General features: G+C 58.1%; 1 protein-coding gene across 3 annotated transcripts; it reads left to right on the forward strand.

Annotated features, from left to right (window-relative positions):
• Positions 1–492: 492 nt before the first annotated feature.
• IL10RB (interleukin 10 receptor subunit beta) lies at positions 493–25,120 on the forward strand. Of its 3 annotated transcripts, XM_059686343.1 has the most exons (7): positions 494–653; positions 2,386–2,509; positions 6,007–6,164; positions 10,363–10,529; positions 13,966–14,113; positions 19,437–19,597; positions 24,485–25,120. In XM_059686343.1, exons 1-7 carry the CDS (start codon positions 605–607, stop codon positions 24,665–24,667), a joined length of 990 nt encoding a protein of 329 aa, XP_059542326.1. In that variant the 5' UTR covers positions 494–604; the 3' UTR covers positions 24,668–25,120. The 3 variants fall into 3 exon arrangements, with proteins under 3 accessions (XP_059542328.1, XP_059542327.1, XP_059542326.1); XM_059686345.1 differs by lacking the exon at positions 19,437–19,597 and having other exon boundaries at positions 493–653; XM_059686344.1 differs by lacking the exons at positions 19,437–19,597; positions 24,485–25,120 and adding an exon at positions 14,524–14,777 and having other exon boundaries at positions 493–653.
• Positions 25,121–26,576: the final 1,456 nt, after the last annotated feature.

Consider the following 26,576-nt stretch of genomic DNA (forward strand, 5'->3'; position numbering starts at 1 on the left):
TTGACAAATAACTGACTTGGGTCTGTGACGCTTGTCCCTGGAGAGGAAGGGGAAACCGGATTTGCCGTGGACTTCTATAAAGTCAGTGTGTGTGTGGGAAGGGGGCAGGGACTCGCTGGTTCACGGAGGACACGTGCCAGGATACACCCAGCCAGGTGATGGTAGGAGACACCCAGCCAGGTGATGGTAGGAGACACCCAGCCAGGAGGCGCCTGGATGGCCTGGCCTCTGTGAGCTCCATTCCGGGACCTTGAGCGCCAGTTTCGCAACCTGTTTCACTACATCGGTGTTTTCCACTCACCGGGAGGGCGGCCCAGGCCCCTCCTTGCTCCGCACGCCCTGCCCGTCCCGTGACAGGGGCCTCTGGCTCTGGGGCGCACGCGGGGAGGGGCGCGCAGGAGCAGGGAGGCGGGGCGGCGGGGAGAGGGGCGGGGCGGCGGGGGAGGGGCGGGGCGAGAGGCGGGGCGGCGGGGAGAGGGGCGGGGCGGCGAAGGGGCTCCGGTGGCCCCGCCCCGAGTTCCCGGAAGCGGCCTCGGGGCTGGGTCCCGGTGCGTCGTTGGCTGCCCGCCGCCCCCAGCGCCCTCGGGGCGGGGACCCCGGGGCCATGGCGCGCGGCCTCCGGAGCTGGCTGGGCGGCTGCCTGCTGGTGACAGGTGAGCGCTGCGCCCGGGCTGGTCCCCCCCCTCCCACCCCCCTCGCCCCGGCCCGGCCACCTGCGCGCGGCCCCGGACCCGCGTGGGCCCGCACGCCGGCAGAGGCGCTTGGGAGCCAGGGAGCCCCGTGGCGACGTCGGGCAGCGATAACCCCCAGGGCCACCCTGAGGGGTTCCCTTAGACACCCTGCAAGTCACCCGTGTTCACTGGCCTACTCAACGCTCAGCACCCACCATCTGGTTCTGCCCCCAACTCCAAGCTCTGGTGCTGAGCCCCAAGTCCAGGGACACCTTTCCCGCCCTGGACGACAGAGTCGGCCCCCCACCCGCCAGGGCGGACACTAGACGTGGGCGCAGGGGAGAGACAGCTGCTGTACCCTGAATGGCGCCCCAGGAGGATGGGCTAGCCCAGCTCCCCAAAGCCGGGGAGGTGACAGACTGGGTGGGGGCTGGGGGCTGGGGTTCTGGGAGTTGGTGGGGGAGGAGAGGAGGCGAGGAACCCCCTCCCGGCTTGGGGGCAGCCCTGACCCCGCCCTTGCCGGCCTGGTCTCCCTGGAGAGTCGCAGTGGGGCAGCCACGGGGCTCAGGAGCTGGAACGGAACTGAGGCCGGGGTGTCCCTTCCACCTGCAGGGGTCCCACTGGTGACCCCACCTCCCACCCGGCTGCTGCCTCGGGCTGCTGGGGGGAGACACCCGGCTCCGAGGTGTGGAAAGATGTGGTCTCCAGGCGAGGATTTAAAACTCAAGGCCGTCGAAGTCCCAGCCTCCTGGTCCCACGCTCTCGGGATGGCCTGCCCTCCTTCCTTTCGGGCGGCCGCGCCGGCCTCCCAGACACGGGGACACGGGGACACGTGCCCTCCCAGAATCCCCTTGCCCTCGCTGTTCCCACGGGGACCCTCCACCTGCCGGGTCCATTTCGGGCCCTCCTTCCCCACACCGGTCCTCAGCCGCGGCCACGCTCAGACCCCTCTGTGGGTGCTGCTGGGTGACGGGACAGTGGGGTTCTATTCTCCTCTCTCTGCTTTTATGGATGTTCAACATGTTCTCGTAACAAGTTTTTAAATGATTTCCATCTCTAGCCTCAGAGTCACTCATCCTTGCTGTCCCAGACACCCCTGGGGCATGTCCCCAGCACCCCAAGCCTCGTGCTGCTGGAGTGCGCCCCTCGCCTCCCGGGCCCCCAGCCCCACCCGGCGTCGGCATCGGGTGCTCAGGCCAGGGGTGGAGAGTAAGTTCCCGTCTCCGCAGCAAACGTGCCTGAGGTCTAGAGTCGATGCCTCTGGGAGTGTGTCCAAACCCACCTGCCCACCTCACCGCTTCCTCTCCCTGACCCCGCGCCCATGGGAAGATGGGGAGCCGTAGGGGAGACCTGAGGGTTGGACCTGGTCATTTTCTTGGGCGACCTTTTTTCTTTTTTTTTTTTTAATCCTTACCCGAGGATATTTTTTCCATTGATTTTCAGAGAGAGTAGAAAGGAGGGGGGAAGGGGAGAGAGAGAGAGAGAGAGAGAAACATCAATGTGAGAGAGACACATTGGTTGGCTGCCTCCCACATGCATGTGCCCCAACTGGAAACAGGGATCGAACCTGCAACCCAGGTACTTGACCTTGACTGGGAAGCAAACCCTCAGCCCTTCGGTGCACAGGCGGGCGCTCTAACCACTGGCCCAGCTGTCCAGGCTGCGGTGACCTTTCAGGGAAAAAGTCGCAACCATTTTCCTTTGATTTTTACAGCATTAGGAATGGTGCCTCCTCCTGAAAACGTCAGAATGAATTCTGTTAATTTCAAGAACATTCTGGAATGGGAGTCGCCTGCTTTTCCCAATGGGACTCTGACTTTCACAGCTCAGTACTTCAGGTGAGCCTGGGGGTGGGTGGCAGGAAGGTGGCGAGGACGGTGGCCCTGGGCCGGCGCCGGCTGGGCCTTGGGAAACGCGCCTGCGTCACCCATGTGACCGTGGCCGCCCACGGAGCCGCCCGCAGCCGCTTCCTCTGTCCAGCCCCCGCCCGTGAAAGCGCTGTCCCGGCAGACGGGTGAAACGCGTCTTACTCTGCCCTGTGGTGCCTGGTTGGGCGCGGCAGGGGTGGTGGGAGAGGGAGGCGTGTTATCACAGGACGGGATGCCCGCGGCCGCATGGTCCCCGACGCTGAAGCGAACATCTCGGGCTTGTGTGTTTTTTAATAGGAGACATCTCTCTGGCACTGACACAAACCACAGTTTTTTAATTTTATTTTATTTTTAAATATATTTTTATTGATTTCAGAGAGGAAGGGAGAGGGAGAGAGAGATAGAAACATCAATGATGAGAATCATTGATCGGCTGCCTCCTGCACGCCCCCCACTGGGGATCCAGCCCGCAACCTGGGCAGGTGCCCTGACTGGGAGTCGAACCTGGGACCCTTCAGTCCGCAGGCTCCATCCACTGAGCCATACTGGCTAGGGCTATTTTTATTTTTTTAATATATTTTTATTAATTTCAGAAAGGGAGAGAGGGATAGAAACATCAGTGATGAGAGACTAATTGGTCGGCTGCCTCCTGCACGCCCCACAGTGGGGATCGAGCCAGCAACCTGGGCCTGTGCCCTGACCGGGAATCGAACCGTGACCTCCTGGTTCATAGGTCGACGCTCAACCACTGAGCCACGCCGCTCAGGCACATGGGTGTTTTTAAGAGAAACTGTCGCTGATAGCACCCCAGTTAGAGTCGTGTTGCTAGAAGTCGGCAATACCCGGTGAGAGCCGTCCAGGAGGGCGGAGGCCAAGTCCGCAAGCCCCTGCCATCTCCCCTCCCCCCAGTGACAGACCGTGAGCCCCCCTCGCCGCCGGCGGTTCGCACAGAGGGAGCTCCGCGGCCGTGGCCTGAGACTGAGCACAGTCCTGCCTAACAGGCTGGTCTCCGAAACCCCAGGGGTGTGCGAAGTGAGGGGGTGAGTGTGAGACCCCAGGATCTCCGTGGGGCGCTGACCTCCCAGGCCAGCCTGCCTGCTGGCTTCCCTCTGCGCCGGGCCTCCCTTCGCAGCCACCCCGCATGCCACCGCCGGCCTGCGGGGATGCCCCTGTGCGCCCGGTGCAGCCAGCAGCCGGCACCTGCTCACGGGCGACACAGCAGCCCACAGACACGGTGCCCTCGTGGAGCAGGAGGAAACGCGGGTCCGGGAGTCCGTGAACCCCACGCTCCTCGCACCCAGCCTTCCGCTCGCAGACCCGGGCCTGCTGGTGCGAGCGGAGTGGGAGGTGAGGACAGTCCGGCGCGCCTCTGTTTTTCACTTCACCGTGCAGGGTAATTCCACGCTAACGTACAGCCGAGAGCTTCCCAGCAGCCTCTCCCCCGGCTCCCAGCTTCCGGCCGCTCCCACGCGCCCTTTGCCCGTCTCCCTGTGCGTTTCCTAAGAGCAGGACGGTCTCAGGCTCCCACCCGAGCGACCCCTGGCTCTGGGGAGCTTGGCTGAGAATTCCGCCCGTCAGGGCGGGGAGGGGGCCTGGCACAGACTGTCTCCTGTGTGTGCGTGGGGGGGGGGGCAGGGGGGGGCACTCGTGATTTTAATGTAGAAACATCTAAACAATTAAATGTAAATATGGGGGAGGGGTCACTTGCCTATTTAATGGGGAGAAAACTCTTAAATGCGATCAAGGTGACCTGGTGGAGGAGAGGTTACGCGGAGCCACTTGGAAATACTCTGTGTTCCCCCCAGTGGAGGCTTCAGTTTAGCTGAGGGGGGGCGCCGCCTGCGAGGAAACCCCCGTAATGAAAGGACCCTGGGGTTTTCCGAACGGCGGGGCGCGTCACCTGTGACACAGGGGCCATTTCAGCCGCCCTCCTGGGGTGGGGCCAGCACACCCAGGGCTCACCTGACACCAGTGCGACAGGTGTGAGCCGTCGGCAGTTTTATCAGCAGCTTCCTGGCCACCTCCAAGCGCAGCCTCCCCGGCTGTGGCGCCCAGGGGGCAGGCAGGCGAGGAACCGGTGGGACAGAGCCTGGCTCTCCTCAGGCAGGTGGAGCTCAGTGCCCTCCCCTCGGGGCTGCGGGGAGGAGAAGTCACACCCCTGCGGGGGCTCCCGAACACCCCTGTGCTGCCTCCTCACCTGTGGGCCCCCCTCCCCTCAGTGGCTGGTGTCAGGCGGGGAGCGGAGGTCAACCAATTGTTTCCCCCTTTTCCAGGGAGATCACAGCGAAGTCACGCGCAGGACGTGTGAAATCACTGTCATGTGCTCACTGCGGCGGACCCGTGTGCGTCCACCTGGCACAGCCCTGTGCCTGTTCTCAGAGCACATAACTGGGAGGGGGGTGCCTTCGTCACGTGTGTGGGATGCTTGGCTCCCTCTGGCATGTGCTTGGGGACAGGAAGTCTCAGAACTTCTGTTGTGAACACAGGCACCCCTCCACATTCAACCCAGTTTTTGCCCCAAATTGTTTGACCCTAGAACCGACCTTTTTTCTTTTTTTTAAATATATTTTTATTGATTTCAGAGAGGAAGGGAAAGGGAGAGAGAGAGAGAGAAACATCAATGATGAGAAATGCCTCCTGCACACCCCCTACTGGGGATCAAACCCACAACCCAGGCATGTGCCCTTGACCGGAATCGAACCCAGGACCTTCAGTCCGCAGGCCAATGCTCTATCCACTGAACCAAACCGGCTAGGGCTGGAACTGACCATTTTTTAAAACATATTTTTATTGAGTTCAGAGAGGGAGAGAAAGATAGAAACATCAATGATGAGAATCACTGATCGGCTGCCTCCTGCAGGCCCCTACTGGGGCTTGAGCCCGCAACCCAGGCACATGCCCTGACCTAGACCTCCTGGTTCACAGGTCAACGCTCAACCACGGAGCCACGCCCGCCAGGCTGGAATGGGCCATTTTTGAAATAGCTCTAGGACAGCGGTTCTCAACCTGTGGGTCACGACCCCTTTGGCGGTTGAACGACCCTTTCACAGGGGTCGCCTAAGACCATCCTGCATATCAGATGTTTACATGACGATTCATAACAGTAGCAACATGACAGTTATGAAGTAGCAACGAAAATAATTTTATGGTTGGGTCACAACATGAGGGACTGTATTTAAAGGGCCAGAAGGTTGAGAACCACTGCTCTAGGAGCATCGAAGTCCCGTGGGACTCAGTGAGTAAAATGCTCATAAATGATGCATCCTAGTCGTCAACATTGATGATGAAGAATTTGCGTGCTCACCTGGCTGGTGTGGCTCAGTGGTGACCTATAAACTAGGAGGTCACGATTCGATTCCGGTCAAGGTCGCATGCCTGGGTTGCAGGCTGGATCCCCAGTGGGGGGTGTTCAGGAGGCCGCCCGTCAGTGAGTAACAGCCTCAGATGTCCTGTCTCCGGTTCTGTAGTTACAGGAAGTTCCAGGACAGGTGCGTGGGCACCACCGCCACGGAGTGCGACTTCTCGGAGCTCTCCAAGTACGGCGACCACACCCTGCGCGTCCGGGCCGAGCTCGGGGACGAGCACTCCGACTGGGTGAACGTCACCTTCTGTCCCATCGATGACAGTAAGTCGCCCTGCTTTCCGTTTCACTGTGATGTCCTCGCCACGCCTTGGGGTTTTCCCCATCGGCTGCCCGTCAGCCAGAACCCTTTGGGTGCCCACAAAGTTGATGGCCTTGTGCCAGGAACTTGTGGAAGACGCAGCAGAGAGGACTGTGGCCTTCAAGAAGCTGCTGGGAGAGACGGGAGGGCAGGCAGAAAGTCAGTAAGGGAAGTAAGTAGAAATGTAGTAGCGGGGTGCCTTCAAGGTGAGAAGAGTTGGGGCCAGGGCTGTTCACGAGAAGACCTGGATGGTTAACGTACAGTCGTGCACCGCTGAGCCAGGGGGTACCCCTGAGAAATGTGTCGCCAGGTGATCTCAGTGGGCAGTCACCACAGAGACCCTCACACGCCTGGACGGCACGGCCCACTGCACACCTGGGCCGCGTGGTCCGGCCCCGGGCTCCTGGGCCACGGCCTGGCCAGCTCGTCGCTGCACTGAGTTCTGTGGGCAGGTGGGACGCATGGTGAGTATCTGTATCTAAACACAGAGAAGGGCCCAGCCGGGGTGGCTCAGCGGTTGAGCATCGACCCAGGAACTAAGGGGTTACCGGTTCAGTTCCCACTCAGGCCACATGCCTACAGCGCAGGAGACACCCGGTCCATGATTCTCTCTCATCATTGATGTTTCTATTTACTCTCCCTCTCCCTTCTTCTCTGAAATCAATAAAAATATTTTTTAAAGAAAAGGGGGGAAAAAAAGAAAGAAATGGTGCAGTAAAAATACGGCATGACAGGTAAAGATGGCTCTCCTGTGTAGGACACTCTCTCTGCACGGAGCCTGCAGGACTGGCCGCTGCTCGCGGGGAGTCGCTGAGTGGGTGGCGAGTGAACGAGAAGGCAAGGACGTTACTGCCACCTCTGTAGACGCGATAAACACGGCACATGTAGCTCCACTAAGTTTATAAAACGCCAGGTTACATCACACACGAGAGAAAATGATGCAATCAAGAGATGCCGTGGACGGGAGATGTAGGGAGCTACTTCTGGCATAAAGTGGCTACTGTTTTACAGCAAACGTTTTTATTTCGTAAGTAGGAAGGGTTCCTGTAAATAGCAGTAAGAGGTATAGCACAGTAAACACATAAACCAGTAACAGTTGTTTATTACCATCAACTGTTCGGTACTGTGCATAACTGTATGTGCAATATTTTTATGCCATTGGAAGTGCAGTTAAGTTTTTTGACACCAGCCCTTGCTGGTTTGGCTCAGGGGATAGAGCGTTGGCCTGCAGACTGGAGGGTCCCAGGTTTGATTCCAGTCAAGGGCATGTACCTTGGTTGTAGGCTTGATCCCCAGTAGGGGGTGTGCAGGAGGCAGCCAATCAATGATTCTCTCTCATCATTAATATTTCTATCTTTCTCTCCCTCTTATTCTCTGAAATCAATTAAAAATATATTAAAAGTATATATATATATATATATAATACTAGTATCAGTCTTTTGAAAAAAAGTTTTTTGATACCAGCATCACACAGACCTGTTAGTAACGCGTTGCTCTATGTCAGTGACGGCGAACCTTTTGAGCTCGGCATGTCAGCATTTTGAAAAACCCTAACTTAACTCTGGTGCCGTGTCACATATAGAAATTTTTTGATCTTTGCAACCATAGTAAAACAAAGGCTTATATTTTTGATATTTATTTTATATATTTAAATGCCATTTAACAAAGAAAAATCAACCAAAAAAATGAGTTCGCATGTCCCCTCTGACACACGTGTCATAGGTTCGCCATCACTGCTCTATGACATCATGATGCCTATGACATCTCTGGGCAATGGGAATCTTCAGCTCATTATAATCTTAAGGGGCCACAGTCATACATGTGGTCCGTCATTGGCCGACACACCGTTACGCAGTGTGTGACTGTAGGACATTTTCTGGGAGGAAGTGAGTTTGGAATTAGGACTTAAATGTGACAGAGGCCAAGAATAAAGGTATTCCAGGCAGGTGTAGGGACAGGGAGACCGTGCAGACAGCCCACTTGCCCAGAACGAAGGGCAGAGCAGTGGACACAGCAGATGGCAGGTGTGTGGGGTCAGGCTGGCTGGGAAGCATAGACACGGTGCCCAGGTGAGATCTGGAACTTCCTGGGGTCCCCAGAGGTCACGAGGGGAACGTAACAGGACCTCAGGGATTGGAAACTGATTAAACCACTGTGCAGCCACTGCGAGAGGTTACAGGGACCTCATGAACAGACTCAAGCACAGCCTTCCAGGGCGTGGAGACACATAGGAGGGTCGTCTCTATAGCACCCCCTGCCCTGGGCCCTGGGGGCTCCCCCAGTTACGCTCACTCGGGGAGGGAATGCAGCCAGGGTGTCCTTCCGCGCGTCCCCAGTCCCCAGGCTGCCCAAAAACACTCTTATTTCTGGAGTCAGAAATTATTCGAGTTATATGATCTTTTCTAAAGATAGAAATGATGAGAGAGAATCATGGATCGGCTGCCCCCTGCACACCCCATACTGGGGATGGAACCCGCAACCCGGGCAGGTGCCCCCGACTGGGAATCCAATGGTGACCTCCTGGTTCATAGGTCGACGCTCTATTAAATCTAAGAAAAACGTAATCATTGGAAAGTACAGAGCCTTGTCAGCAGTCAGGTCTCCAGAACATCGCACGGTTTCTGCTCCTGGAACTGCGAAGCAACTTGCCGGGCCCTGACTCGTTACAGATGCTGTTTTAGAGAATCTTGCTTTGGAAGTTCCCTTTGGGGGCGGATACAGAAATAGAGAAGCAGCTTGCCAGGTCACAGAGGTGAAGAGCAAGGGAGCAATTGTTCTGACCAGGCCCCTGCACCCCACTTTTAGCAGCAAGTGCCCTATATTGGGCATTTGCCTCTCTGAGTTTGTATGATAGGAAAATGCTTCAACGTCGTGTGGAGCCTGTGGATACTGGCTTTGGAAAAACAGCGAATGGGTTTTTATGCCTGGTGTTGAGCCACCAGCAAGCAGATTAGAAATGGGGTAGGATGCAGGCAGAGGCCCATTCACAGCAGCCAGAGGAGAATACAGAAGAGAAGGCAGCGGGCTGCCCAGAGCCGTTCATTGTGTTCATTATTCGCTCTCCCGTTCTTCCTGCGCGTCTGCCGAGTGCCAGGCACATTCTCGGAGCTGACGCCGCAGCCGCGAGCAAGAAAGTGATGAAATCCTGCCCCGTGGAACCTCCTTTCTAATGGGGAAGACACATAACACACAAATAGATACATATTTTTTTAAATATGTTTTTTTTCTTTTTAATTTAAATTTTTTATTGTTGAAAGTATTACATATGTCTCCTCCCCCCCCCCCCATTGACTTCTTCCCGGCTGCTCCCTGCAACATATAAAATATGTTTTTCTTGATTTCAGAGAGGAAGGGAGAGGGAGAGAGAGAAGCATCCATGACGAGAGAGAGTCATGGATCGGCTGCCTCCTGCACGCCCCACACTGGGGATGGAACCCGCAACCCAGGCAGGTGCCCCGACCGGGAGTCCAGTGGTGACCTCCTGGTTCATAGGTCGACACTCAACCACTGAGCCACGCCAGCCCGGCTAGATACATGTCTATGACAGAGTGGCTGTGGCTGTCAGGAAAATAAAGCGAGGCCCCGGGCAGGAGGTGGTGGAGCTGCTCTTCACACGGCGGGGGTGGGGGGTGGGGGGCGGGCGGCGGGGGCGAGCAGCTTCTGGCTCTGGAGGCAGCATTGGAGCTGAGACCCAGCCCTATGCACGTCTAGTAAAAGAGCATTTGGAAGGCAACAACTTCAGGCTCCATTGGAACGCGTACGTGGTTCATTGTATCTGTTAAACACTAAGAATAGCAGAAATACCCTCTGTAGCTTCTAACCCAGCCAAGGAGATGAAGCCAATTCAACCTAGTAAGCCGGGGTGGGGGCGGGGGGAGCAGTCTTTACAGGAAACACAAAGTAAGGTACTTGGAATAGTTTGGAAGACATCAGAAATTACAACAAATGCAAATGAACCAAAATGATGAAGAAAAGCCAAGGTTGTCGGGTTTATTTTTCAGAAACAAAATCCAGCCGCCCTCCTTAGCCACGGCAGTCCGTGTCAGAGCAGGGGTATATCCAAGAGCAGACCAGTGGGTCTGCGCGGTTATGAAAACTAAATGTTGATGTTTTTAAACGATGATTTTTTTGATTGTCATTGTGCTTTGTTCTCATCCTCAGCCGCGATCGGACCTCCTGGCGTGCAAGTGGAGGCACTGGCTAATTCCTTACACATACGTTTCTTGGCCCCGAGAATTGAGAATGAACATGAGACGTGGACCATGAAGAACATTTATAGCGCGTGGCTTTATCACATGCAATATTGGAAAAACGGCTCGGACACCAAGGTGAGCTGGGCAGGCCATGGGCATTGCAGACGTAGGCTCCCTGCTCTTGGCTCCGTGTGGGTGTGAGGTCATGAGGATGGAGGGAGGGCGCTAGGGGGCCCTCTGGCCAGGGTCTTACAAGGAGGCAGCACCCTAAGGTCCAGGGACCTGCGGCCTGTGAGCACCCGAAGCCCCGGTCTGAGGGAGGACCGGTGCCCCCGTTCACACCCCCAGGCCCCAGGCAAGTGCCCGGAGCAGACCTCCTGGGTGCTGGTGCCGGAGAGCAGACCCGTGCCTTCCCCGAAGGGAAGCTGTGGACGAAGGCAGCGCTGACTCAGCGGTTGGCTGGGGGCCTTGGAGAGGCTGAGTCAGGTGATCCACTGAGTCAGGCGGTCGCTGAATGATGACCGTGTTGTGGCCTGAACCCTCAGCCCCACCTTCACCAGAGGACAGTCCAGTCCACGGTCAGGCAGCCCACCCCAGGCTGAGCAGTGTCACGTGGTACCTGTTGGGGCCACTTTTCCCCAGCACCCCCCCCTCTTTGGGGGACCATCCTTTTCAAAACATGGGCTGGAGTGGGCAGACCTGCTGGGACGTGGCCCCTGCCACCGAGTGGCTCTGGTCACATGCTTGACCTCAGCTTCCTCATGTCTGCACCGCAGCCACAGTGACCCACTTCGTCAGCACAGCGGGGGAACAGCCGCAGCTGGGGTGGCTGGGGGCCGGAGGACACCAGGAGAGCCCGGGCCGCGCTCCATCGCCAGGCCAGCGTGGGGGCAGCACCGGGGCCCCTTCCCCGGACGCGGACGCGTGAAGGTGGTTTGCCCTCGTCCTGGGTCAGCTTTATTCTCATTCTTAGTGCTTCTGAGCCGACAGCCACGTGTGGCCCTAAACGGACGTCCCTGCGTGTTATGTCCCTTACGTTACATGGGTGTTACCTCCGCTGCATCGATGTCGATTTTATCACTCAAGCGTTTGGCGGCAAAGGGTCAGCCATGTGTATTGTCTCAGGAATGTTGTAATTAAATTTACGTGTATGTACTGCATAGCGCCCCACAAAATTTCAGGTTAACTTTTCCCCCCAGAAAATGCTCCATTAAAGTATGCAAAATATCCACCTACCTTTTTTTAAAAAATGTATATAATTGATTTCAGAGAGGAAGGGACAGGGAGAGAGAGAGAGAAACATCAATGATGAGAGAGGATCATTGATTGGCTGCCTCCTATACGATGGAGATGGAGCCCGCAACCCGGGCATGTGCCCTGACCTGGAATCGAACTGTGACCTCCTGGTTCATAGGTCGATGCTCAACCACTGAGCCGCGCCGGCCGGGAGCCATTGCCGGTTGATCTGTGCTGTGGCTGAAGGTCTATGTTCCCCACCCCGAGTCCACGTGTCGAAACGCAAGCCCTCATGGGATGGTGGCGGGAGGAGGGGTGATCCGGTCGTGAAGGGGGAGCTTTTATGAACGAGACCCCGGAGACTCCTCGCCCCTCCCGCCCTGTGAGGACCCCGAGGAAAGAGCAGCTTTGAGCCTGGAAGTGCCTCCCCACTGGACACAGGTCTGCTGGCACCTGGACCTGGGACTCCAGCCTCAGAGCTGTGAGGACACTTGTTATAAGCCCCCGTCTGTGGTTTTCTGCCGAGGCAGCCCCCCCCTGCCCCCCGCCCCGCGAACAAGACCATGTGGTCTCTTCTCGCCTCAGATGCTTCCAGAGGCCCGAGTTATGTCCCTAACTGATAGCAGACACGGCTTTAGAAATGCTATTGCTTCCTGATGGGAGAAAGAGAGAAAGTGCAGCCAGAAGTTGCCCAGAGGGAAGGAGGGCTGGAGAAGCCATGGGAGGGCCCCCCGCCCCGCTGCTCCCGCTCTGCCTCCCAGGGTCGCCTTTGACAAGAGCATCGCACGGTGCCAGAGGGATTGGATTTCCAGAAATGAAAGCCAGGAGTTGGGGCTTTTCTTCTTGGTTTTAATTATTCGGAGTCACACAATCCCCTTCATGTATCCGACGGGTATAATCCAATTCCTTCCCTCCGTGGACTCAGCTTCTCATGCAATAAAGGAACATCAGCAAGATGCCGACCAACCCAACCCCCAAAGGAAACAGCCAGCTCCCAACACAGCACCGGTCTGTGCTCACTTTCCGCGGACGTCCCCGTGCCTGTGACAGACTTCCCGTGGCCCCTTTCATAGGCAGTTCCAACAGGATGGACATGCGAGGAGCAGGTGCTCCTCGTCCCCTGTGTTTTGCCAGAAATGGCTTTGGATTCTCAGATTCAATTGTGATGTTTTACATTCAGATCGAGCTAAGAGGAGTCAGGGAGGCGCCCTCCAGGCAGGAGGTAGTGTGGGCCCTGTGGGTGAGGTGGGCCACTACGGGGGGGGCGGCACCCGGGTGCACGAGCAGAGGGAACCCCAGCAGCCAGGCTCAGACTCAGGCTCTTGACTTGGAAAGAAAGTCACACTGAGTCTCACTGTAGATGACCGTGTATCAGTCAGCTCGGCTGCTGTAACAAAACACCCCAGGCGGCGACCTCAGGAACAGGGTGATGGAGGCTGGAGGTCAGGTCACGGCATCTGCTGGGCTGGGTCCCTCGAGGCTGAGGGACCGGCTGCTCCAGGCCCCTCCCCAGCCTCTGCTGGTCGCTGATAACCTTTGGCTCCTGGGCCTGTAGCAGCATCGCTCTCATCTCTGCCCTCGTCTTCACACAGCCACCTCCCTGTGTGCGTGTCGGTGTCCACACGTCCTCTGCGTATAAGGACAGAGGGCATGCTGGCATCCTCTTAGCCTGGTGGTCTCCTAAGGATGTCATTTAACCTGACTGTCCCTGTAAAGCCCACACTATATCCAACTGGGTCTCTCTCTAAGGCACAAGGGTTAGGACTTCAGTGTGTGAATGGGGGGGGGGGTGCACAATGCAACATGTACAACTAGTAGATCCTTTTTGAAAAGGAAGTGGGATGCTTTGTGTGTCCTTTAAAGTAAAGAATTAAAGAAACACATCTGTGCCCTGGCTGGTGTGGCTCAGTGGATAGAGGGCCGGCCTGCAGACCAAGGGTCCCAGGTTCGATTCCGGTCAAGGGCACATACCTTGGTTGCAGGCTCCTCCTGGCCCAGGCCTGGTTGGGGCTCCTGCAGGAGGCAACCATTCGATGTGTCTCTCTCATATCGATGTTCTCTCTGTCTTTCCCTCTCTCTCTCACTCGCTCTAAAAATCAATGGAAAAATACCCTCAGACGAGGATTAACAAGAAACACGTATGTGAGGATCAGTCAGTGCTTGCCCCCCTCTTAGAAGGGACCCCGGGATGAGCTGGGAGACGTCGTGGTCCCTTCATCTTCCTGCCTTGAGCCTGATGTTCAGATTATACCTGGGGGGAGGGGGTACAGGGGAGGGGGGGTGCCCATGTCCCTTCCCTGCTGAGACCTGTTCTTATCTTTGTCTCCCTGACTAGTATCCAGTGACTTGTCAGTATGACTTCGAGGTCCTCAGGAACCTGGAGCCGTGGACCACCTACTGTGTTCAAGTCCGGGGCTTTCTTCCCGATCGGAACAAAACCGGGCAGTGGAGCGAGCCCGTCTGCGAGGGAACCATCAGCGACGGTGAGTCGCCGCTCTCCCCGCCGTTTCCAAGAGCTGTACACGCGCCGCTGTGCGGGCGGGCGGCCCCTCCACGTCGCCGTGCAGCCCAGGCTCCCCAGGTCCGCCCTGCCTGGTGGGCTCCGTGCTCCTGGGAGCAGGGCGCCGGGCTGGGGCCACAGTAACGGCCAGTCCCTCCGAGAGGGAGGCCTTCCCTGGGCTGTCCCTGTGCGGGTCCCAGGGCACTGCCGTGCTGCGTCTGTCACCGGGCAACCAGGGGTCCGGCTGCCTGTCACTCCCTGAGCCAATTCAGCAGAGACGGGGCTGAATCCTAGATGAGCGTTTATTCCAATCCTGCCGGCAGCGCGGGAGAGCAGGGGATCACCCACAACATTCTGCTCTGCACCCCCATAAGCCGGCTGCTTGTTTGGTAGAAGGACTCGGATTACATGGGAAGGAGGCAAAAGGGCAAATGAGCAGTGTACCCGGAAGGCGGGCGTGGAGACCGGCAAAGGCCTGTGGGTATGCAAAGGCCCGGGGCCTTCAAAGGGCGGGCGGCAGCTCCCCGACGGGAGGACGGGCCGCACTTCCAGGTGAGCCCCCAGGTCCCGAGTGCAGCCACCAGCCAGGGGCGCAGGCCCCTTCTCTCCCCGGAACAAAGCCGTCGCGGTGAACAGCGTGGCCGATGTTCCTGACGGCTCCAGCTGGTCCCCGCCTTGTGTTTCTGCTCCTGTCACAATAATCTTTATTGTTCAGATTATTACATTTGTTCCTCTTTTCCCCCCCATAACTCCCCTCCTCCCAGTTCCCGCCCCACCCTCCGCCTTCACTCCCCACCCACTGTCCTCATCCATAGGTGCACGATTTTTGTCCAGTCTCTTCCCACATCTCCCACACCCCTTTCCCCCCCAAGAATAGTCAGTCCATTCCCTTTCTATGTCCCTGATTCTATTATAATCAACAGTTCATTCTGTTCATCAGATTATTTATTCACTTGATTCTTAGATTCACTTGTTGATAGATGCATATTTGTTGTTCATAATTTGTATCTTTACCTTTTTCTTCTTCTTCCTCTTCTTAAAGGATACCTTTCAGCATTTCATATAATACTGGTTTGGTGGTGATGAACTCCTTTAGCTTTTCCTTATCTGTGAAGCTCTTTATCTGACCTTCAATTCTGAATGATAGCTTTGCTGGATAAAGTAATCTTGGTTGTAGGTTCTTGGCATTCATCACTTTGAATATTTCTCGCCACTCCCTTCTGGCCTGCAAAGTTTCTGTTGAGAAATCAGCTGACAGTCGTATGGGTATTCCTTTGTAGATAACTGAGTTTCTTCCTCTTGCTGCTTTTAAGATTCTCTCTTTGTCTTTTGCTCTTGGCATTTTAATTATGATGTGTCTTGGTGTGGTCCTCTTTGGGTTCCTTTTGTTTGGGGTTCTCTGCGCTTCCTGGACTTGTAAGTCTATTTCTTTCACCAGGTAGGGGAAGTTTTCTGTCATTATTTCTTCAAATAGGTTTTCAATATCTTGCTCTCTCTCATCTTCTGGCACCCCTATAATTCTGATGTTGGTACGCTTGAAGCTGTCTCAGAGGCTCCTTACACTATCTTCATATTTTTGGATTCTTTTTTCATTTTGCTTTTCCGGTGGGGTGTTTTTTGCTTCTTTGCATTTCAAATCTTTGACTTAATTCTTGCGCTCCTCTGGTCTGTTGTTGGGAGTCTGTATAATATTCTTTATTGCAGTCAGTGTATGCTTAATTTCTAGTTGGTCCTTTATCACAATATCGAAGGTCTCACTAGATTTCTTGAGGATCTCACTACATTTATCGGCGGTCTCACCAGTCTTTTCAAGGGCCTTACTAAATTTATCGGTGGCTTCTAGACAGTTCTTGAAAGACCTTAAAAGTGTGGTTTTGAACTCTATATCCAGCAGTTTGCTTTCCTCCATTTCTGTCATTTGTGTCCTGTTTCTTTGTCTCCGCATTTTTTATGCTTTCTTGGTGCACTCCCTTGTGGTCTTTGTGCGCAATCTTATAGTTAAACCTTGATTGTTGTAGCTAATCCCAGGGAGGGTTTGACCTCCAGGCCAACTGGCTGTGAGAATCAGCTGTGTCTGCAGTGGGAGAACTTCTGTCCTCTAGGGAGGTGCTAATCTAGCCTTTGCCTGAGGCTATCTGGTAAATGCCTCTGTGCAGGGCTTGGGCGGGGCGGGTCCCAGGGGATCAACAGGGCGGGCCGAATGAGCAGTTATGGCGGCTCTCAGTCCCATCCCCAGAGGCTCTGCCTCTCAGTGTCCCAGCAATTGCTGCAAGTACCTCAGAGTTCCGACCGATGCCAGACAGTCCCGCTTCTCCCGTTTGAGTCTGGGTCCCCAGAGACTCGCCCGGAACTGGAGCCCAGAGCTTGAGACTCCCTCCCGATTGAAACAGACAAACAGCCGCCAGCCTGCTCCGCATGCACCTCTGCACCTTAGTATTTGACTTCCGCACTGCACCTCCTCTGAGTCTCGGTATGCTTTTCTCTTTCCTTCTAGTTGAAGAATTTCCCCTCAGCCAGCCTTCCTGTGGTTCTGGGTGATGTCCGTTCCGTCTTTCAGTTGTATTTTTGAAGTGGTTGTGCGAGGCAGCAATCTCCGGTGTTTCCCTATGCCGCCATCTTGGTTTCTCCTCCTCAGGTTCTTCTTAAAGGCTGGTTTTTGTCACTGACCTCATTTCTCGCCCCATTTTGCTTTGTCTCACCTGCGGCTTTGCCCAGAGGAGCGGTGGGACCCTTGCCCCCTGGTCCTCAGAGTCAGAGCATCGGTGTGCTCCAGGGCACCCCTCCCCCTGTGGCTTCGCACCACCCGCCTGCAGGGCGCCGGCCCCTCTGGATAGGGCGGGCTGTTACATAAGCTACTTGGCTGTACTTGTCCACAAAGCCGTGGGAAAGACTTTGCAAATACCAGCTGAAATGGACACCCGGGGCCTGGGGCCGCGTTGCGCAGCTGTGCTCCGAGGCCTCGGGGACTCTCAGGCTAAGAGCCTGCCCCCTGGGTGCCTGAGGAGGGTGGTGTTTCCTTCTCGGAAAGGCCGCCCGGTGTCCGAATTCTTTTTTTTTTTAATTGTTTCATTGCTTAAAGTATTACAAAGAGTATTACATATGTCTCCTTTTTTCCCCGTCCTCGACAATCCCCTGGCCTCCCTCCCCCCCGTGTCTTATGTCCATTGGTTATGCTTATATGCACGCACACCAATCCTTCGGTTGATCTCTTACCCTCCACAGTGTCCGCATTCTTAGCGCATTTGACCTTTCCACGCCTTCTTGGAGGGCTCGTCACACCTGCCCGTGACGGGCCCCACTTGACCTGTGGTTAACCTCGTCCAACGGGAGGCAGCCGCCGGGCGCTCGCTCCTTGGGGTGCCGGCTGCTATGCTTCTAGTTTCCGTCCTCATCTAGAAGGGTGAGGGCGTGAGGCTGCCACTGAGTGATCCGTTCTGGAATGTTTGTGTTGTTTCCGGGAGCGGCCTCAAGCTCATTGACCTGTGGTTTCCGGAATCATCTTGGCTTTTTCTCTGCTTTCGTCAGTGCATAAGCAGTTGGCACAGATGTGGGACTCCTGCCCTGTCCCGTCCTGGGCTCGTGACCAGCAGCCTCGTCGGAGGGCGGGAAGGCTGCTGCCCCGGGGGCGGGGGGGGGGGACACCCTGGCCACCCTCCTTTCTCTTCCTGCTGCCCCTCCACTACCGCGCCCCCTTGCCCCCGTCCCCGCCCACGGTCAGTGGCGAGGGGACCTGCCTGCCCCTGCCCTGGTCTCAGCCGCACCTTCAGGTAACAGCCGGCAGCCGGGCGCCCGCCACCGGGTCCCAGCCCCGCTCTGCGGTTTCCTCACTTCACTCCGCTCAGGAGTCATCTGGGCTGAACCTCGGGGGCCCCCATCCTGCGGAGTCGCTAGAACCCCCGACCTTGCAATCACCCCTCTTCCCTCTAAACACTTGCCATCGCCTTCCCACAGCGCCACGCAGGGCCCGGCGTCCCCACACCCCGTCCCTCCCGCGGTGAGCGCCAACCTCCTGCGCCCCGGCCGCGTCCTAACAGGCCTGCGCCCCCCGCGGCCGCATGGGGCGGGGGGGAATGGGAGGAACAGGCAGTGCGCAGAGCGAGCCGGCATGGATGCCCGGCCTCGTTGCTGCTCCTCAGGTCGCAGGGAAACCACATCGCCGAGTATTCCTGACGGGTTATCCCATCGAACGTGGCCGGAGCCACGTAACTTGATCAAAAAGAACAATTTCTCCAGTATTTGGGGCGATAAGTGATCGCCCATTAACTAACGAAAAGCAACATTTTCTACAAGAAAAGGGGAAGGATGACCAGTGGAAAGGGGCTTTGGCCGCACGCCACTCGGGGTTGTTTAGACGGGGTGGCCTCGTTTAAAGCTCACCACCATTTTCCCTGTGCTGCGCGCTGTGTAAGGTCCCCTCTGCTCCTCCGGGCGGAAAGGGGTTCGGAGGGGGAGCTGATGCCCCGACGTCGCTCCCTCCGCTGGTCAGTGGCCGAGCGCAGGCTGGCGAGGCCCAGGCCACTGCGCTGTGCTTCCTCCCGCGGGTCAGTTCCCTGGGTGGCCCAGGCGGTGTCCTGTCCCTGCCCTGTCCCTGCGGATGAAGCAGGGACAGCGGGTCGCCGGGGTGGGCGGAGCTGAGCTGCGGTCGCTGTGCGCAGGGCGGGTGGGCGGCTGGGCGCCCGGAGCTCCGGGCCTGCGGGAAGCAGGTCCTCTCGCCCTCTTCCCCTCGGGTCCTCGCCAAGGCTGTGGTGTGTGCGTCTGAGTGGGGCTCCGGCGCGGGGACAAGCGGTTTTTCCAGAACTGGGGCTCCCGGCCACTGCGAGGGGGTGAGGGCATCGAGGTCTTGCTGAGTGTGTGTGTGTGTGTGTGTGTGCACGCGTGCACGCCCCATGGCTGAAACCAAACGGAAAAGGACGCTAGGTCCTGTCCTCAAACAGCTGCTGGGTTCTCCCCCCCCCACCTCCTGGGATGAATGGATGGGCCCTGCTCCCGGTGTGCTGGGGTCCAGTGGTGGGGACGGTGTTAGGGCAGCCATGGGGACGGTGTTAGGGTGGCCGTGGGGACAGTGTTAGGTGGCCGTGGGGACAGTGTTAGTGGCTGTGGGGACAGTGTTAGGGTGGCCGTGGGGACAGTGTTAGGTGGCCGTGGGGACAGTGTTAGGTGGCCGTGGGGACGGTGTTAGGGTGGCCGTGGGGACAGTGTTAGGGTGGCCGAGAGGACAGTGTTGGGTGGCCGTGGGCACAGTGTTAGGTGGCTGTGAGCCACTTGGTAGGGACGGACAGAATGTAACCCTTGCTGTCTCCCTGCAGACAGCGCCCCCTCCTGGATCGTGGTGGCCATGGTCCTGGTGGCCTCGGTGTTGGCGGCCTGCCTGCTGCTGGCCGGCTGCTTCGGGCTGCTGTGGAGCGTCTACAAGGGCACCAAGTACACGTTCTCCCCGGGCAACGCGCTCCCGCAGCACCTGAAGGAGGTAGGCGGTGGGGGGCGGTGGGGGGCGGTGGGGGGCGGGGGTGCCGGGTGCCCGAGCTTCCTGCTGAGTCGGTCAGGCCTGCGGGGCGCCTGCTGGTCCCGCCTGGCGCCTGTGCTCAGCACGGCCCGAAGGGAGGGGCAGAGGTCGTCCCAGAAGCTGTCCCCCCACCTGGAGGTCGTGCCCTTTCGGACCTGCCCTGCCTGAGCCCCAGGTTGTCAGGGAGCCGCTGGCTCTGGGATAGGAAGGCGGTGCTCAGAGTGGAACCGGGAGGAAGAAAGGGAAAACCCTAGGCTCCCGGCCAGCAACCCGCTGGGAGCGGGCTGGCTGAGTGACTGGAATGGGGGGCGTGTATCCTGGACTCGGGGCTGTTCCAGGGGCTTAGGGAGGAGGCTGTGTCTGGATGGAGCCGGGAGGACTCAGCCGTAGCGACACGGGGCATGTGCAGACACTTAGAATGAAAGCAGGCCTGCCCTAGCTGGTGTGGCTCAGTGGATAGAGTGTCGGCCTACGGACTGAAAGGTCCCAGTTTGATTCCGGTCAAGGGCACAGGCCTGGGTTGCAGGCTCGATCCCCAGTAGGGGGCGTGCAGGAGGCAGCCGATAATGATTCTCATCATTGATTTCTCTCTCTCTCTTCCTCCCTAAAAAAAAAGAGAGAGAGAAGAAAGCAGGGAATAGTGCCTCTAGGGGTGCAGGGCAGCAGGGTGTGGGGGCACAGAGCTGGGATGCAGTCATAGCAGCGGCCTCAGCCGGTCCGGAGGCCCTGGAGCTGGGACGGCTCCGTGGAGGTGCCCTATGCTGAGGGCAGAGGGCCTGTGAGCCCCACATCCCCCAGGGGTGGGGGCGGCTACGCCCAGGAGGGGGCTGCCGGCAAGGGGACCTGTGTCAGCAGCCAGCAGGCCCTGGGCACCCGGGGGTGAGTGCCCCCCGCCCCCGCCCCATCCCGAAGGAGGTAGGGCTGCACCTCCGACCATCCTTCCGGCCGGGGCTGCGTCCTGTAACCTCCGCCTTCAGAACTGGGCGGGCACCACCAGGAGACGCCCGGTGACCCGAGTGCCACCCATGGACGCAGCCTTTCCTGCCCCTGGCGACCAGGGTGGCGGCTCCGTTCCTTGCCGGCTGGTTTCTTGGCCAGAGGGGCCCGGCGTGAGGAGGGGCAGCCCTGACTTGGGGTCCCACGGGTTTTTGCTGTGTCTCCTGCGGGAACCCTGTCCACCAGAGGTCAGCAGATGCTTTTAAAGGGCCAGAAAGCAAATATTTTAGGCTTTGCAGGTCAAGAGGCAAAACCGAGATTTTATGTAGATATTTATATAACCACTTAAAAAATAACCACTTAAAACTCCAAAGCTAGCCAGACCCTGTGGCTCAGAGGTTGAGCGTTGACCTGTGAACCAGGAGGTCACAGTTCGATAGCGGGCTCCATCCCCAGTGTGGGGCGTGCAGGAGGCAGCCGATCCATGATTCTCTTTTATCATCGATCTTTCTCTCTCTCTCCTTCTCCCTTCCTCTCTCTCTAAAAAGCAATAAAATAATTAAATAGAGTAATTTTTTTAAAAAAAGAATCTTCTAGAGGCGAAAGGTGGAACCGCATTCGCAGCAGGAAAAACACCTTCCTCTGGGTAGAAGGTGCCTCGGAAATGGAGAACGAGAGGAAGCCGCACTATTGTGCTATTTTTGCTCTGGGCTTTGCCATCAAAGAGTCCTGGGCAGGAAAGGAGGGGTGGGGGCTCTGTGACAATCAAAGTGGAAACCCCCCCCGCCCCCCCCCCCCGCCGCCTCCAGGGCTGGACAGCTCTGCAGACGTGACCAGGCACCAGCCCTGTAGCAGCTGAGAAACCGGGGTGGGGGGGGTGGGGGGGGAGGCTGCTGGACAAGGGCCCGCGGGGGTCGGGAGCCCAGGAGCTGGGAGCAGGTCAGGCTCCTCCCAGGCGCTCTCCCCTGACTGCAATGCAGAGGGTTGCGCCCCCCCCCCCCACCTGTCCGCGCCCACCCCCCCAATGCTGCAGGGCTGGGAGAGTTGCTGGGGTGGGGAGTTGCACTGTGAGCTGCATGCAGCTGGGATGCACTGCACCACCACCGGCTCCGGGTCCAGCCAGCAGAGCCGCCTGGTGGGTGCGCTCCTGAGCCCGAGCACATCTCCCCTGCTCTCACCTCTGCCCCTTTTCCTGGAGAATCGAAGCAGCGTCTAGTCCATTCTCTGCATCCCCAGGGTCTGAGGATGGGGGAGGGTCCCCTTTCCCCCAGCCTCCTCCCTGACGCACCAGAGATCCGACATGCTTCCCTCGCCCTCCCCCAGGCAGATCCTGGGGCCACCCCAGTGGGCAGTGCAGCCGGCAGCTGAGATCAGTCACGTCAGGGCCGAGTGAGGTCACATTATGTTACTACAACAGGTCAACTATCTATAATAATAAAAGCATAATATGCAAACTGACTGAACGACCAAACCGCAGAGCAACCGTCCGGATGACCTTCCGGACGACCGTGCTATGACAAACACTGGGCCAGGCCGGCCAAGGCGGGTGCAATGCGATTGGTCAGGGGGTCCCGCCATCGCTCCACGATCGCCCCACAGAGGGAGGCCCAGGCCACCGGCTGGCGGTGCTGCGGCAGGTGGGCGGGGCCTCTCTGTGTGGGGTGATGGATCTGGGGGCCCCGCAATTGATCGCCCCACAGAGGGAGGCCCAGGCCACCAGCCGGCACAGCGATTGATCGCGGAATCCCGGTCGGGTAGCCTGGGCCTCCCCTGCTGGACAATCGATCTCAGGGCCTCCCTCTGCAGAGCCATCGATCACGGAGCCCCACGATCGATCGCCCAGCAGAGGGAGGCCCAGGCCACCGGCTGGCGCCCGGCAATTGATTGCCCCACAGAGGGAGGCACAGGCCACCCAGCCAGCAGCCACAGAGGGAGGCCCAGGCCAGCCAAGCAGTCACACCCCACGCCTGTCACCCGCAGAGGGAGGCAACTGGTGGGCCGGAGGGGGGGGCGGGGACCTCACTGCACAGATGGCAAGCAGTGGCAGCGGCGGGCTAGGGAAGGAAAGCCCTGGTAGGCCCTGATCACTGGCCAGGCCTAGGGACCCTACCCAAGGGGTCCCGGATTACGAGAGGGCGCAGTCCAGGCTGAGGGACACCCCCACCCCACTCCCGTGCACGAATTTCATGCACCGGGCCTCTAGGTATGGAATAAAACCTCAACTCAGTGGGAATGGGTGGAAGGCTGGAAAGAGCCCAGGTACAGAGCAGACACAGGCCTCACCATGACGCACAGCCGTGAGGTGTCACCTTCAGGAGGGAGGCCAACTGGAGCCAAACTCAGCCCCCATCCTCCTCCTTAGCAGCGACCTGCGCAGCGACGCATCCGGGAGGGGCCCGCCGCTGGCCTAGGGGGGACCAGTAACAGGCTGGGGACGGTGGGCGCGCAGAGCTCTAAAGAAGGCTCCTCCGTCTCCCCCTGGAGATGAAGAGCGAGGTGGACCCCGGGGATAGAAATGCAGCCGCGAAGTCAGCAGGCAGTTCAGGAACCAAAGAGCTGGACCCAGGATGACCGGACGGTGGCCCCGGCCCGACGCGCCCGGGCTGCCGTGAGGAGTCCGTGTCCATAACATGCAGGGTGGACACACAGTGCAGGCCACATGGGCTTTAACTTGCCAGGAGCCACCGTTTCCAAAGTGAAAGGGGCAGGCAACACTAGTTGTAAGCTGTTGTATGGGACCCAGCATAGCCGAGAGGCCTCGACAGGCAGCCAGGGTTTAGGCAATGACTGAAACACCTCCTTTCCCACCCCGGCCTCGGGAGCCTGGCATGTGCTTCGCGCTTAGCGCACCTGCCGATGGGGACCAGCTGCGTTTCGGGTGGGCTCGTGGCTCCCCAGCACCCGAGGCCCTGGCTCAGCCTGAGGACACCCCCCCCCCCCCCCGCGCCCCCTCCACTCCGGCTCCCCGATGCCCGCACAGCCCTGCTTCCTGGAGGAGATGGCGCGTGGGCTATGTCAGGGCAGCGGCAGTGTGACCGGCGCCAAACCCCCTCCCCCTTCCGAGGCACCTGCAGGCGGTCCCTCGGAAAACGAGGTGCCTATTTGTCATTTCTCTTTTTAATATATTTTTATTGACTTCAGAGAGGAAGGGAGAGGGAGGGAGAGAGACACACATCAACGATGAGAGAGAATCACTGATCGGCTGCCTCCTGCACGCCCCCTACTGGGGATCGAGCCCGCAACCCGGGCCTGTGCACTGACTGAGGATCGAACTGCGACACAGCTCGACACTCGACCACTGAGCCACACCGGGCGGCAGAGCTTCCTTCCCTTCCAAGGCTGAATAGTGTCCCTTGTGTGGATGGGCCACACGTTGTGTATCCGTTCAGCTGCCAGTGAGCACCTGGGTTGTTTTCATCTCTTGGCTGTGGCCACGAATGTTGCTGTGAACTTGGGGGTGCAGGTACCTCTTCGAGACCCTGCCTCAGGTCTCTAGGGGTCTCCCAGGGAGGATTGCCAGGTCACATGGTCACTAATTTTGTGAGGAACTCTCATACTGTTCTTGTCATATTTTTTAAAACCATGTTTTCCAGGCCTAGCCAGTCTGGCTCAGTGGATAGAGCTTTGGCCTGCGGACTGAAGGGTCCCGGGTTCGATCCCGGTCAAGGTACCTCAGTGGCAGGCTCCTCCCCGGCCCAGGCCCTCGTCGGGGCGCATGCAGAAGGCAACCCATCGATGTGTTTCTCTCACATCGATGTTTCTCTCTGTCTCTCCCTCTCTCTCCCACCCTCCCTAAAATCAATGGGAAAATATCCTCGGGTGAGGATTAACTGAACAAATAAACATAAAGCCGCGAGCTCTGAGCCCAGACCAGTGGGGCCTCTGGTCACTCGCTCTCTCCTCCTCTCCCCGCAGTTCCTGAGCCGCCCCCAGCACACCCGGCTCCTGCTCCTCTCCTTCCCGCCCTCGGACCAGAACGAGGTTTTCGACAAACTGAGTGTCGTCACCGAAGTCGAAGTCTCAGAAAGCAGCCAGCAGCCCCCAGGGGACAGCGGCAGCCTCGGGACCCCGTCGGGGCAGGGCCTGCCCTCCAGCTAGTCCCTGGGGAGGGGTACACCCCACTTCTCAGCGCTGCCTGAGGGCGACCAGCGACGAGGCCGGGACCCCAGCCCGGGACTCAGACGCTGGGCCAGGTCCGGAGCCTCGAACCCAAGCCTGGGTTTACCTGCCAATGGCCACTCGGCCCGAGGACTCCTCGCGGGGGGCCCGGCTGCTCACAGAGGCCCCGGTGAGTTAGCAGCCGCCACAGGGGCCGTGCTGCTCAGCCTCTCCGCTCACTGACATAGGGACACGCCTCAGTTGTGAGAAAGAAAAGCACTGGCCTGAGGGATAAGAGCGGATCCTGTAAGATCCGACCGACCGACCGACCGACCACCCACAGGCCATTGGGAAACGGTTCTGGACAGCGCGGACTCGGGGTGCCTCCTCGGGGTCCTGTTCCTCCTGTTCTACGTGGGGCCGGCGCTCCAATAAAGTTCTCTCTGGTCCCCACGTGCTCACGATGCCACACCGCAGGGCTGTCACCTGCATGAGGCTCTTGCGGGCCTTCTTTGTTGTTGTTATTATTATTATTATTATTTTGGTTATTCCTCATCATTTTCCCATTGATTTTGATCTTATCTCTTTGTTTGTTTGTTTGTTTGTTTTCTGCCATTGATTTTTAGAGAGAATGGAAGGGAGGGGGAGAGATACAGAGATAACATCAATGTGAGAGACGCATCCGTTGGTTGCCTCCTGCATGCACCCTGACCAGGCCCAGGGATCGAGACTGCAACCGAGGTACATGCCCTTGTCCGGGGTCGAACCTGGGACCCTTCAGTCCACAGGTTGATGCTCTATCCACTGAGCCACACTGGCCAGGGCTTGCTGTCATTTTTTATGTCCATTCACTCAGCGGGTATTTGGTAGTCCTGCCTGCTGTCTACTGGGAGCCGTTTCCCCACCTGGACGAGGGAGGCAAAGGCCTTGGGCTCAGTGCACTCGTTAAAGATGCCTCCCCGCTGCCCACACACAGTAGGTGCTCCCGCTCCCCACACACAGTAGGCACTCCTGCTGCCCGCACACAAGAGGCCCTCCCACTGCCCACACACAGTAGGTCCTCTTGCTGCCCATATCCAGTAGGCCCTCCCACTGCCCACACACAGTAGGCCCTCTCACTGCCCATATCCAGTAGGCACTCCTGCTGCCCACACACAGTAGGCACTCCTGCTGCCTGCACACAGGAGGCACTCCTGCTGCCTGCACACAGTAGGCCCTCCCACTGCCCATACCCAGTAGGCATTCCTGCTGCCCACACACAGTAGGCACTCCTGCTGCCCGCACACAGTAGGTGCTTTTGCTCCCGCACACAGTAGGCACTCCACAAAGCTGTTCTTACCTGAAATATACTCTCGCGGGTGTGACCTGAACTCCACAAACAGCTCTGCCACACACCCCGCTTCCCTGTGCCACATCGCCCAGCAAAGCAGATTCAAAGGCCCCCAAAGAGGAAAAGCACAACCTGAAATAACAGCATTTTTAACGACACGCCTGGGTGGAGACCAGATGTCCATGCGCTTTCCTTGTGTCATTTTACGGTGCAAAATTTTAACATTATTTTCCACAGCAGATTGTGAGGGAGTGGCCACCATGCTTTCAGTTCTCAGGGCCCTCACTCTAGCTGGGGCTTGTCTCCCATGAGGGAGAAACTGCTTGTCTACCTCCCGCAGGCTCCTCCCCCAGGGGTGACGGGAGGCCTGGGGACGCATCGGCTCAGGAGAGAAGAAAGGAGCTGCCCCTCAGCAACCTCCCCTGCCCTGGTCCCTCCGCATCCTTCCTGCTGATCTGCCTGAACCCTCCCTCCGTCTGAGGAGCGTCCTCCTTGCGTGAAGCCCTCGCCCTCTCCCTTCCTCTCTGACAGCAATAAAACATCTTTAGAGAGAGACACGCTCTGTGGGTTCCCAGGGAG

This window comes from Myotis daubentonii, chromosome 3 (genome assembly GCF_963259705.1).
Source record: "Myotis daubentonii chromosome 3, mMyoDau2.1, whole genome shotgun sequence".
In the NCBI taxonomy this organism is placed as follows: Eukaryota; Metazoa; Chordata; class Mammalia; order Chiroptera; family Vespertilionidae; genus Myotis; species Myotis daubentonii.